This window comes from Salmo salar, chromosome ssa09, assembly GCF_905237065.1.
Source record: "Salmo salar chromosome ssa09, Ssal_v3.1, whole genome shotgun sequence".
Classification (NCBI taxonomy): Eukaryota; Metazoa; Chordata; class Actinopteri; order Salmoniformes; family Salmonidae; genus Salmo; species Salmo salar.
The window spans coordinates 47156649-47169168 of NC_059450.1; the positions used below are offsets into that span (position 1 = coordinate 47156649).

The 12520-nt window shown below is 42.9% G+C and overlaps 1 protein-coding gene across 1 annotated transcript; it reads right to left on the reverse strand.

Moving 5' to 3' along the window:
- Positions 1-3188: 3188 nt before the first annotated feature.
- Positions 3189-8737, reverse strand: LOC106611415 (tetratricopeptide repeat protein 9A). The gene is made up of 3 exons (XM_014211604.2): positions 7691-8737; positions 4289-4471; positions 3189-3868 (listed from the first exon to the last, which is right to left on the reverse strand). Exons 1-3 carry the CDS (start codon positions 8166-8168, stop codon positions 3786-3788), a joined length of 744 nt encoding a protein of 247 aa, XP_014067079.1. The 5' UTR covers positions 8169-8737; the 3' UTR covers positions 3189-3785.
- Between the last annotated feature and the right edge of the window lie 3783 nt (positions 8738-12520).

Consider the following 12520-nt stretch of genomic DNA (forward strand, 5'->3'; position numbering starts at 1 on the left):
TATAGTTATCAACACATCTTGCCAAATCTCAATAATCTATAAAGACAAAACACAAGTGTTGTTTTGGCTTCAATGTCTAAGACCGGGATTCAATCCGATCACCGATTTGGACAATGTGTCATTTTAAAGATAATTTCCAATTAAGCAGACATATGCCACGTTTATGGTGAACGTGATCTCCGTGAACACAGACACGTTGCCTTAAAAAAAATTCCATATGCGGACAAAGTGCGATTGGATTGAATCCTGGGCTAAAAGTGTGAGGTTGTCAAACAGTGACTCCATGGTGAACACAAACACATGTTGTCAGTAGGAGGGTGGGAAGGCAGACGCTAACTTAGCCAGTCACAGGCCACATGCTTCATCCTGTGAAATCTGTTACTTTGACTCCATCAGATGTGTTGTTGCCCTAATCTACACGTTGGACCTGGCAGTGCAGTGCATTTGCAACTATATATAATGTTCAGCAACATTGTAACGTCTGCACATAAACTTTGAAGATGGTCGCCAAAAAAGGCTGGCAGCTGCACCATTTCAGTTGTATGTACAATACCTGTCAAAGGTTTGAACACATTTACTCATTCAAGGGTTTTTCTTTCATTTTTTATATTTTCTACATTGTAGAATAATAGTGAATACATCAAAAACTATGAAATAACACATATGGAGTCATGTAGTAACCAAAAAAAGTCTTAAACAAATGTAAATACATTTTATATTTGAGATTCTTCAAAGTAGCCACTCTTTGCCTTGATGACAGCTTTGCACACTCTTGGCATTTTCTCAACCAGCTTCAGGAGGTAGTCACCTAGAATGCATTTCGATTAACAGGTGTGCCTTGTTAAAAGTGAATTCATGGAATTTCTTTCCTCCTTAACTTCTTTGGGCTCAACTCCCGTTAACGGGATCGATTTGACAACATCCGGTGAAATGGCAGAGCGCCAAATTCAAAAACAATTATGACAAATATTTAACTTTCAAACATTCACAAGTGCAACACACCAAATTAAAGCTTAACTTCTCGTTAATCTAGCCACCGTGTCAGATTTCAAAAAGGCTTTACGGCGAAAGCAAACCATGCGATTATCTTAGGACAGCGCCCAGCATACCAACACATGAAAATCAGATTTCAACCCACCAGGCGCAACACAAACGTCAGAAATAATGATTTAATTCATGCCTTACCTTTGAAGAACATCTTCTGTTGGCACTCCAATATGTCCCATAAACATCACAAATGGTCCTTTTGTTCGATTAATTCCGTCGTTATATCTCCAAAATGTCCATTTATTTGGCGCGTTTGATTCAGAAAAACACCGGTTCCAAGTCGCCCAGCATGACTACAAAATATCTAATAAGTTTCCTGTAAACGCTGTCCAAACATTTGAAACAACTTTCCTAATACAACTTTAGGTATTTTTTTACATAAATAATTGATCAAATTTAAGACGGGATAAACGGTGTTCAATACCAGATAAAAACAACGTGAAGCACATGACCTGGAGCACGCATCAAAACATTAGAGTGCACTAGGCTGGACCCTCGTTCTGAACTGCCGTACTTCTTAATTTCTCTAAAGAAAAACATCAACCAATTTCTAAAGACTGTTGACATCCAGTGGAAGCGATAGGAACTGCAAGCAAATGCCTTTTAAATCTAGATGCACATAGAAAACCGATTGAAAACACTGTCACCTCAAAAAAAATGAAATCCTGGATGGTTTGTCCTCGGGGTTTCGCCTGCCAAATAAGTTCTGTTATACTCACAGACATAATTTTAACAGTTTTAGAAACTTTAGAGTGTTTTCTATCTGAATCTACCAATTTTTATATGCATATCCTAGCTTCTGGGCCTGAGTAGCAGGCAGTTTACTTTGGGCACGTTGTTCATCCGGACGTCAAAATACTGCCCCCTAGCCCAAAGAAGTTAATGCATTTGAGCCAATCAGTTGTGTTGTGACAAGGTAGGGGTGGGATACAGAAGATAACCCTTTTGGTAAAAGACCAAGTCAAAGAGAAACGACAGTTCATCATTATTTTAAAACATGAAGGTCAGTCAATCCGGAAAATTTCAAGAACTTTGAAAGTTTCTTCATGTGCATTCGCAAAAACCATCAAGCGCCATGATGAAACTGGCTCTCATGAGGACAGCTGTAAAGAGTGCGCTGAGAGTCGGGAAGCAAGTTCAGGGAGTGAGTGTTTTAATAAATAAACACAACATACAAAACAAGAAACACAAACAACGCACAGACATGACACAGAAACAATGACACCTGGGGAAGGAACCAAAGGGAGTGACATATATAGGGCATGTAATCAAGGAGGTGTTTGAGTCCAGGTGAGTGTCACAATGCGCTGTTGCGTGTAACGATGGTAACAGGTGTGCGCCATAACGAGCAGCTTGGTGACCTAGATGCCGGAGAGGGAGCACATGTGACAACCGCCACAGGAAAGGAATACCCAGAGTTACCTCTGCTGCAGAGGATAAGTTCATTAGATTGCAGCCCAAATAAATGCTTCACAGAGTTCAGGTAACAGACACTTTGCAACATCATCTGTTCAGAGGAGACTGTGTGAATCAGGCCTTCATGGTCGAATTGCTGAAAAGAAACCACTACTAAAGGACACCAATACGAAGAAGAGACTTGCTTGGGCCAAGAAACATGAGCAATGGACATTAGACCGGTGGAAATATGTCCTTTCGTCTGATGACTCCTTTTTTAAGATTTTTGGATCTCTTCCCAGTGTCTTTGTGAGATGCAGAGTAGGTGAACGAATGATCTCCGTATGTGTGGTTCCCACCGTGAAGCATGGAGGAGGTGGTGTTGATGGTGTGGGGGTGTTTTGCTGGTGACACTGTCTGTGATTTATTTAGAATTCAAGGCACACTTAACCAACATGGCTACCACAGCATTCTGCAGCAATACGCCATCTCATCTGGTTTGCGATTAGTGGGACTATCATTTGTTTTTCAACAGGACAATGACTCGAACACACCTTCAGGCTGTGTAAAGGCTATCTGACCAAGAAGGAGAGTGATGGAGTGCTGCATCAGATGACCTGGCCTCCACAATCACCAGACCTCAACCCAAATAAGATGGTTTGGGATGAGTTGGACCGCAGAGCGAAGGAAAAGCAGCCAACAAGTTCTCAGCATATGTGGGAACTCCGTCAAGACTGTTGAAAAAGCATTCCAGGCGAAGCTGGGTGAGAGAATGCCACGAGTATGCAAAGCTGTCATCAAGGCAAGCTTCTTTAATGAATATAAAATATATTTTGATTTGCGTAACACTTTTTTGAATAGTACATGATTCAATATGTTATTTCATAGTTTTGATGTCTTCAGTATTATTCTACAATGTAGAAAAAGGTAAAAATAAAGAAAAATCCTTGAATGAGTAGGTGTGTCCAAACTTTTGACTGGCACTGCATATCTGTATAAAATAGTTGACATATACTCATAAGTACTAAAGTACACGTTGGTATGAATCACATAATTGGCAAGAAGAAGAAGGATAAAGTGGCTGTGCAAGGCTAAAGCATATCTATATAGAATCCTTTAAAACACAGAGACCCTGTATCGTGGTCTGAGTAGCACATGAAGAAAAGTACAAATTTGACGTTGAGTGAAAAGTTAGGTGTGTGGCATCCTAAATGGCACCATATTCCCTATGCAGTGCACTCCATGGTCAAAAGGCCCATAGGGCCATGGAGTGCACTGCATAGGGAATAGGGTGCCATTTCGGGCAAAGCCTTAGTTATCAATTAAGACAGTGAGTTGGTTGTTTATGTGGACTCTTTCTTCTCCTTCTGGGCAGAACGACGGATCTTCATCTCAGTCAGCTGGATGTAACGGAGAACGTTGGTGTCTGGAATATAAAGACAGAAAAAAAAGGATGTTTTAGGAAAATAAACTATTACATCAACTGATTTCTAAATGTTGATTAAAACCCCTGGGTTGTTAGGGTCAACTCTTGCCAGTTGAGTTATAGGTTTTAAATCTATCAATCTGGTTGAGGGTTAGCCAAAATGGCAGTGTTCCATCCAATTGTTTTACTGACATCCAGTTAAACTTGAAGTCCCTGTCAAATGAATGCCATGCTCAATTCCATTTTAAGTATTGATTGCCTCAACAGAATGTACCTGTCTCAACTGTACCTCTGGAAAATAAATACGCTTTTTTTTTCTCGATTCCAAAGAAACAAATCAATTTTTTCAAAATGGTGTATCAAATTGAATAATTTGTGAAATGTGCATAGGGTTAGCAGACTAGCCAGCCTAACCCTTACCTGCTGGCTGCTGTTTGTGGGACTCCTTGAGGTAGTGAAGGGCCTTGTGGAAGTCTCCTAGGTGATAGTAGGCCACCCCAGAGCGATACAGAGCTTTGAAGTGGTCCCCTTCCTTACGCAGCACCTTCAGACAATACTCCTTCACACGCTCATAGTTGACCAGCTCCATCTGCAACAGGCATGCTGGGAGGAGAGAGCCACAGTGGCGTGTAATCATGGATGCCAAAGGAAGCCAGCCCCCCCCCCCAAAAAAAATTGACCAATCATTTTTTTTTTAAACATACAAAATGATGTATTTTATCTGTCTGTGTTTCATAAATGTCCATCTTTTCGCAAGAGGCTAAATGTATATCACTGGAGAAAGCATCTGAACGAAACAGCGCCCCTCTGTCTCAGTATGCGTAGGCCATCTAACTGATGCTGTCTGGTCATAAAGAGTATGACACTGTTGTTGCCCATAGCATTGAATGCAAAGGGAAGCCAGCGTGCATTTGGCCTCCCTCGATAAAAAACACATATAAAATAATAGCCAATCAGCTTTGAGCTAAACTGAGTGAGCTCAGCTGTGAATGGTCCTGACGCACCAAAAAAATGTATCAAGCGAAGCCAGTTTGGATTTGGCTTCACACCAATAACATCACATCAAAAGCCAAACACAATTTACATAATTTTTTAAAATTGCTATCCAGTGGATAGCTAGCTAGCTAAATTTGGCCCTTTCCTAAATTAGCCATGGATGGAGATAGGGACTTGTGGTTTTACTTAATTATTTGTACTGGCCAATGATTATAACGGTGATTCTGATTCAACCATAAATGAATATGTTGTGTCCCTGGTCCTGAGAGGATGGAAGTTCAACATGTAGCTAGATGTAGTAAGCTAACGTTAACTAGCTAGCCTGGCGCATTGTTGCCCATGAAAGGAAATTAGGCTAGAGTGCAAACAATTTTTGCCAGGTAGCCTAGGACAACAACAACTAAAAGTGTCATAGACCGTTTAGGAAACATTTAAGAAGAGGCTGTCATTGGCTTTTCTCTACAAGCAGGGTGAGTCAACATGTGTTTTCTACTTGCACACACACAGACACACACACACACGCACGCACGCACGCACGCACGCACGCACGCACACACACACACACACACACACACACACACACACACACACACACACACACACACAGAAATGAGTAACATGGACAGCCACATATTTAGCTTATGTTGATTGGACTAAATCGTTTTTTTGGTATCTTTTAGTTGTCACAGTATTAGACTAAGCAGTGGTGATTTGATGATGTTGAAGTTGAAATGGTGCTGGAATAGTGGAGGCAGTTCCTGTTTTCTTTGTGACTTCCTGTAACTCTCCGTGGTTCTAAATCAATAGTTGTTTTCATGGTTCCGAAAGCATTAACTTCCTAGACCACGCTGTAGGTCATGTAACTGCTTGTTACATGCAATATGTTTGGTGGACTTCACCAGACAGATGTTGCTCTCCGGTTTGGTGATGAAAATAAAGTGTGGTTGAATTTATTCTGCCACTGTGTCTTCTTATTGTCTTGACCTTAGGCCTATACAGTGCCTTCGGGAAAAGTACTCAGACCCCTTGACTTTTTCCACATTTTGTTACGTTACAGCCTTATTCTAAATTGTATTAAATAAATAAAAATCCTCAGCAATCTAAACACAATACCCCATAATGACAAAGTGAAAACAGGTTTTTAGACATTTTTGCAAATGTATATAAAAAAAACTCAAATACCAAATACATAAGTATTCAGACCATTTGCTATGAGACTCGAAATTGAGCTCAGGTGCATCCTGTTTCCATTGATCATCCTTGAGATGTTTCTACAACTTGATTGGAGTCCACCTGTGGTAAATTCAATTGTTTGGACATGATTTGGAAAGGCACACACCTGTCTATATAAGGTCTCACAGTTGACAGTGCATGTCAGAGCAAAAACAAAGTCATGAGGTCGAAGGAATTGTCCGTAGAGCTCCGAGACAGGATTGTGTTGAGGCACAGATCTGGGGAAGGGTACCAAACATTTCTGCAGCATTGAAGGTCCCCAAGAACACAGTGGCCTCCATCATTCTTAAATGGAAGAAGTTTGGAACCACCAAGACCACCTAGAGCTGGCCGCCCGGTCAAACTGAGCAATCGGGTGAGAAGGGCCTTGGTCAGGGAGGTGACCAAGAACCCGATGGTCACTCTGACAGAGCTCTGGATTACCTCGGTGGAGATGGGAGAACCTTCCAGAAGGACAGCCATCACTGCAGCACTCCACCAATTAGGCCTTTATGGTAGAGTGGCCAGACGGAAGCCACTCCTCAGTAATAGGCACATGACAGCCCACTTGGAGTTTTGCCAAAAGGCACCTAAAGACTCTCAGACCATGAGAAACAAGATTCTCTGGTCTGATGAAACCAAGATTGAACTCTTTGGCCTGAATGCCAAGCGTCACGTCTGGAGGAAACCTGGAACTATCCCTACGGTGAAGCATGGTGGTGGCAGCAACATGCTGTGGGGATGTTTTTCAGCGGCAGGGACTGGGAGACAAGTCAGGATTGAGGAAAAGATTAATGGAGCAAAGTACAGAGAGATCCTTGATGAAAACCTGCTCTAGAGTGCACCGTTTTTTTTGTTTGTTTTTTAGCAAAAAAAATCTAAAAACCTGTCGCTCGTCTGCTAAATGACGTAAATGTAAATGTAAAAATTAGGGGTATTGTGTGTAGATTGATGATGGAAAAAAACAATGTAATCAATTTTAGAATAAGGCTATAAGGTAACAAAATGTGGAAAAAGTCAAAGGGTCTGAATACTTTGTTTATCACAGTGGCAAGGCATATGAACTAACAGGTTATAGAGCAAACAACGCAATTATCACAACACATAGGTTGTAATATGTCATTTCTTACCCGGACTTGACTTCCCCGGTGATTTCAACCACCCACCACTACAGTATTATTTTGTTTTAATCATTTGAATTTAGCGAAACAGAAATTAGATGTGAATGGCTACAGACAGTATAAAAGTACATGTAAATCTGTCAATCTTCATGCCTAAACTTGACAGCAGGTTTAATACAATTCTAAGCAGAGGCATTTGGAAATGCTGGCAGGTGACAATCAGGTGCATATTCAGAGATTATTTTTCAACCACGTTTAAAACGTTAGAATAGGCTTTACAATTAATCATGGCGGGGTGGACAATGGACATAATGATGGTGGTTATAATGATGATGAAGATGGTGATGATGATGATGATGATGATGATGATGATGATTATATAAAGCAGTAATAAACCATTAGATCTGCAGTCTGTAATATGTGAGGCGACATCGAACCTCATGCATGTCCTTATATAAGACAATAGAACAATTACGTAACAATGATCCCATACCTGCCAGACTGTTGTAACACTCCAGCTCGGCGTTCTCCATGGCACCTTTCTGCTCGTCCGTCAGGCTGTCCGATTTGGTCATAGTAGGTAGCACAGAGGAAGGAGACTTAGAGCTGGCATCAGGGTCTCCCAGCACCCGGCACAACCCCTTCATCTCTAATAAAGCACGGTGGTACTTGCCAATCGCCTCCCGGTACTTCTTATCCTTGTAACACTGTGTGCCTTGCGTCTTGAAGTCAATGGCGCGCTTCACAACGTCCGCGGGTTCGGACCGTTCAGAATTAGGCGGTTTGACAGCGGAGCTGGCGTGCTGGTGCTGCCTACCGCCGTGCTGCTGGTATCGGGCATCCCTGGGTCGGTTACCGGGAGGCTGAGCACACTGTTGCAGCTTCGGGGTACCACTGATGTTGAGGCCGCCCGTTACCGTGACACCATCCACTCTAGAGATGCCATCATACACAGTCTGGTTTACACTCATCTTCTCGATAATAAATTAGACTACTTATTCGACGCGCTTTACACTCAAATTATAGCCAAGTCGACACAACGTCTGTCTGGTTATTCTAAGGGAAATATATAGATTCAGTCCTGTATCGTACACCGGTTGTCTTCACTGTTTTCGTGCATCCCCTTGTTTTCTACTTGTGGCGCAAAGTAGACTGGCGCTAGGCAACACTGGTGCCCGCCTGTGACACCTCGCTCGCACGTTACAGCCTTGTATCTTTTTATTTTCCAGTCTTCTGGTGACGATGGAATCGGTCGTGCGTGCATCCGACTCTCCTTTTCCTCATATAATCATGATTCTAGAATCTCTACCACGGATTTCTTTCGACAAAAAAGCCTGATGCGGGCGCATCTCGCTTCTTCTGTAGCCTGTAGCCTACCTCAAAAGAAGAAATGCAGCAACCAGATAATGAATACTGATAACAAGCTATGCCTCGCGTTTGTGTGTTCAGCAACCTGTTCCCTATAAAACATTTTTTTTTTTTTTATTCAGATATATGCGCTCATATGTGCGCAGAGGCAGTGTAGATTTGTGGTGCGCGCTCCGTGGTCCCATGGGTACCATGATGTCATCCCGAACAGTCACTTAGGGATGTCATCCCCCCCCCCCCCCCCATTAGAAAGCAGTTGTTAACCCAGTGTTACTATCATTACAGGCTGATGGTCAAGCTACTGTGATATAGGCAGATTTCTATCCAGGACATGGTCATACAGGTTTCGTTTGTATTGTTATTTAGTCTAGGCTACTATTCAGATTCAGCACCACACCCATGGACATTGCAGTGCAAATAAATATCCCCACATAGACACTGACCACTGAAGTGCAGCTGTTAGGGTATGTCTAGAAGTTCTGCCACTGGGCGGAATGAATCCCAGATGAGATGTAAAGCTGAAGTAAATGTCACTCAGCCACTGACCCCCTAAAGTCAGCAGGCTGACTTGTAATTATAGGCTATAGGGCCATATGGTGCTCAGACACACCCTTTCATTCCAGGGCTTTCCCATTATCCCATTAACTGCATGACTCAGATAAGCCTATAACAGTGACGTTCGGTGACGTTTTAAGATGATGGAGGACGATACATTTTTATTTATGAGCATGGCTTTATTTCTACTACAGTATATTGGATGACTGTCATTCATATTCCAATCACCCAGGTCAATGTAACATCAACAGGTTTAGGCTACTACATGATTCTCAAATTTTCTCTATACCCACCATGAGGTTGCTACAACCTAGACTATGAATGAAAGTTTACAACGTAGGTGCACACAGGTCGAGAGACATTTGAGTAATCAAGGTGACAGACATTGACACACATTCAATACCGCCTTGAACAACCTTGCCTGCATCTAGCTGATCTAAGGATGTATGTGAGTTTCTATTTAATAAATTCTGGTATGTTTATCCCCATTTCGTTCCGTTTGCTTCCGTTTATGAAAAGGTTTCAGCAGAATCGGCGGAATGAATACACCCCTGATCACCCACAAACACAGTTCACTTTCAAAGCAGCCACATACAAACAGCATAATCACTTTGCTCATTGAGTAATTCCTTCTCGCATCTACGTACTCTCCTCCTTCTTGATCTAAGGATCAAATCAAATCAAATGTATTTATATAGCCCTTCTTACATCAGCTGATATCACAAAGTGCTGTACAGAAACCCAGCCTAAAACCCGAAACAGCAAGCAATGCAGGTGTAGAAGCACGGTGGCTAGGAAAAACTCCCTAGAAAGGCCAAAACCTAGGAAGAAACCTAGAGAGGAACCAGGCTATGAGGGGTGGCCAGTCCTCTTCTGGCTGTGCCGGGTGGAGATTATAACAGCACATGGCCTAGATGTTCAAATGTTCATAAATGACCAGCATTGTCAAATAATAATAATCATAGTAGTTGTCGAGGGTGCAACAAGTCAGTAACACAAGAATAAGTGTCAGTTGGCTTTTTCATAGCCGATCTTTGAGAGTATCTCTACCGCTCCTGCTGTCTCTAGAGAGTTGAAAACAGCAGGTCTGGGACAGGTAGCACGTCCGGTGAATAGGTCAGGGTTCCAGCAGGTCTGGGACAACAGGTCTGGGACAGGTAGCACGTCCGGTGAACAGGTCAGGGTTCCATAGCTGCAGGCAGAACAGTTGGAACTGGAGCAGCAGCACGGCCAGGTGAATTGGGGACAGCAAGGAGTCATCAAGCCAGGTAGTCCTGAGGCATTGTCCTAGGGCTGAGGTCCTCCGAGAGAGAGAAAGAAAGAAAGAAAGAAAGAAAGAAAGAAAGAAAGAAAGAAAGAAAGAAAGAAAGAAAGAAAGAAAGAAAGAAAGAAAGAAAGAAAGAGAAAGAGAGAATTAGAGAGAGCATATTTAAATTCACACAGGACACCAGAAAAGACAAGAGAAATACTCCAGATGTGACAGACTGACCCTAGCCCCCGACACATAAACTACTGCAGCATAAATACTGGAGGCTGAGATAGGAGGGGTCAGGAGACACTGTGGCCCCATCCGATGAAACCCCCGGACAGGGCCAAACAGGTAGGATATAACCCCACCCACTTTGCCAAAGCACAGCCTCCACACCACTGGAGGGATATCTCCAACCACCAACATACCATCCCGGGACAAGGCCGAGTATAGCCCACAAGGATCTCCGCCACGGCACAGCCCAAGGGGGGGCGCCAACCCAGACAGGAAGACCACGTCAGTGACTCAACCCACTCAAGTGACGCACCCCTCCCAGGGACGGCATGGAAGAACACCAGTAAGTCAGTGACTCAGCCCCCGTAATAGGGGTAGAGGCAGAGAATCCCAGTGGAAAGAGGGGAAACCGGCCAGGCAGAGACAGCAAGGGCGGTTCGTTGCTCCAGCCTTTCCGTTCACCTTCACACCCCTGGGCCAGACTACACTTAATCATAGGACCTACTGAAGAGATATGTTTTCAGTAAAGACTTAAAGGTTGAGACTGAGTCTGCGTCTCTCACATGGGTAGGCAGACTATGCCATAAAAATTGAGCTCTATAGGAGAAAGCCCTACCTCCAGCTGTTTGCTTAGAAATTCTAGGAACAATTAGGAGGCCCGCGGCTTGTGACCGTAGCGTACGTGTAGGTATGTACGGCAGGACCAAATCGGAAAGATAGGTTGGAGCAAGCCCATGTAATGCTTTGTAGGTTAGCAGTAAAACCTTGAAATCAGCCCTTGCCTTAACAGGAAGCCAGTGTAGGGAGGCTAGCACTGGAGTAATATGATAAAAAATGTTGGTTCTAGTCAGGATTCTAGCAGCCGTATTTAGCACTAACTGAAGTTTATTTAGTGCTTTATCCGGGTAGCCGGAAAGTAGAGCATTGCAGTAGTCCAACCTAGAAGTAACAAAGGCAGGGATTAATTTTTCTGCGTCATTTTTGGACAGAAAGTTTCTGATTTTTGCAATGTTACGTAGATGGAAAAAAGCTGTCCTTGAAACAGTCTTGATATGTTCTTCAAAAGAGAGATCAGGGTCCAGAGTAACGCCAAGGTCCTTCACAGTTTTATTTGAGACGACTGTACAACCATCCAGATTAATTGTCAGATTCAACAGAAGATCTCTTTGTTTCTTGGGACCTAGAACAAGCATCTCTGTTTTGTCCGAGTTTAAGAGTAGAAAGTTTGCAGCCATCCACTTCCTTATGTCTGAGACACAGGCTTCTAGCGAGGGCAATTTTGGGGCTTCACCATGTTTCATTGAAATGTACAGCTGTGTGTCATCTGCATAGCAGTGAAATTTAACATTATGTTTTCGAATGACATCCCCAAGAGGTAAAATATATAGTGAAAACAATAGTGGTCCTAAAACGGAACCTTGAGGAACACCGAAATTTGTCAGATTTGTCAGAGGACAAACCATTCACAGAGACAAACTGATAACTTTCCGACAGATAAGACCTAAACCAGGCCAGAACTTGTCCATGTAGACCAATTTGGGTTTCCAATCTCTCCAAAAGAATGTGGTGATCGATGGTATCAAAAGCAGCACTAAGATCTAGGAGCACGAGGACAGACGCAGAACCTCGGTCTGACGTCATTAAAAGGTCATTTACCACCTTCACAAGTGCAGTCTCAGTGCTATGATAGGGTCTAAAACCAGACTGAAGCGTTTCGTGTACATTGTTTGTCTTCAGGAAGGCAGTGAGTTGCAGCGCAACAGCTTTTTCTAAAATTTTTGAGAGGAATGGAAGATTCGATATAGGCCGATAGTTTTTTATAATTTCTGGGTCAAGATTTGGCTTTTTCAAGAGAGGCTTTATTACTGCCTCTTTTAGTGAGTTTGGTACACATCCGGTGGATAGAGAGCCGTTTAT

What these genes read in the sequence shown, in the direction of transcription:
- LOC106611415 (XM_014211604.2), bottom strand. Translation starts at nt 8,168, where the DNA reads ATGAGTGTAAACCAGACTGTGTATGATGGCATCTCTAGAGTGGATGGT. An exon ending in GTGTTACAACAGTCTGGCAG is followed by an intron (nt 4,472 to 7,690) that starts GTATGGGATCAT and finishes CTCTCCTCCCAG; the next exon opens with CATGCCTGTTGCAGATGGAG. An exon ending in CCACAAACAGCAGCCAGCAG is followed by an intron (nt 3,869 to 4,288) that starts GTAAGGGTTAGG and finishes TTTATATTCCAG; the next exon opens with ACACCAACGTTCTCCGTTAC.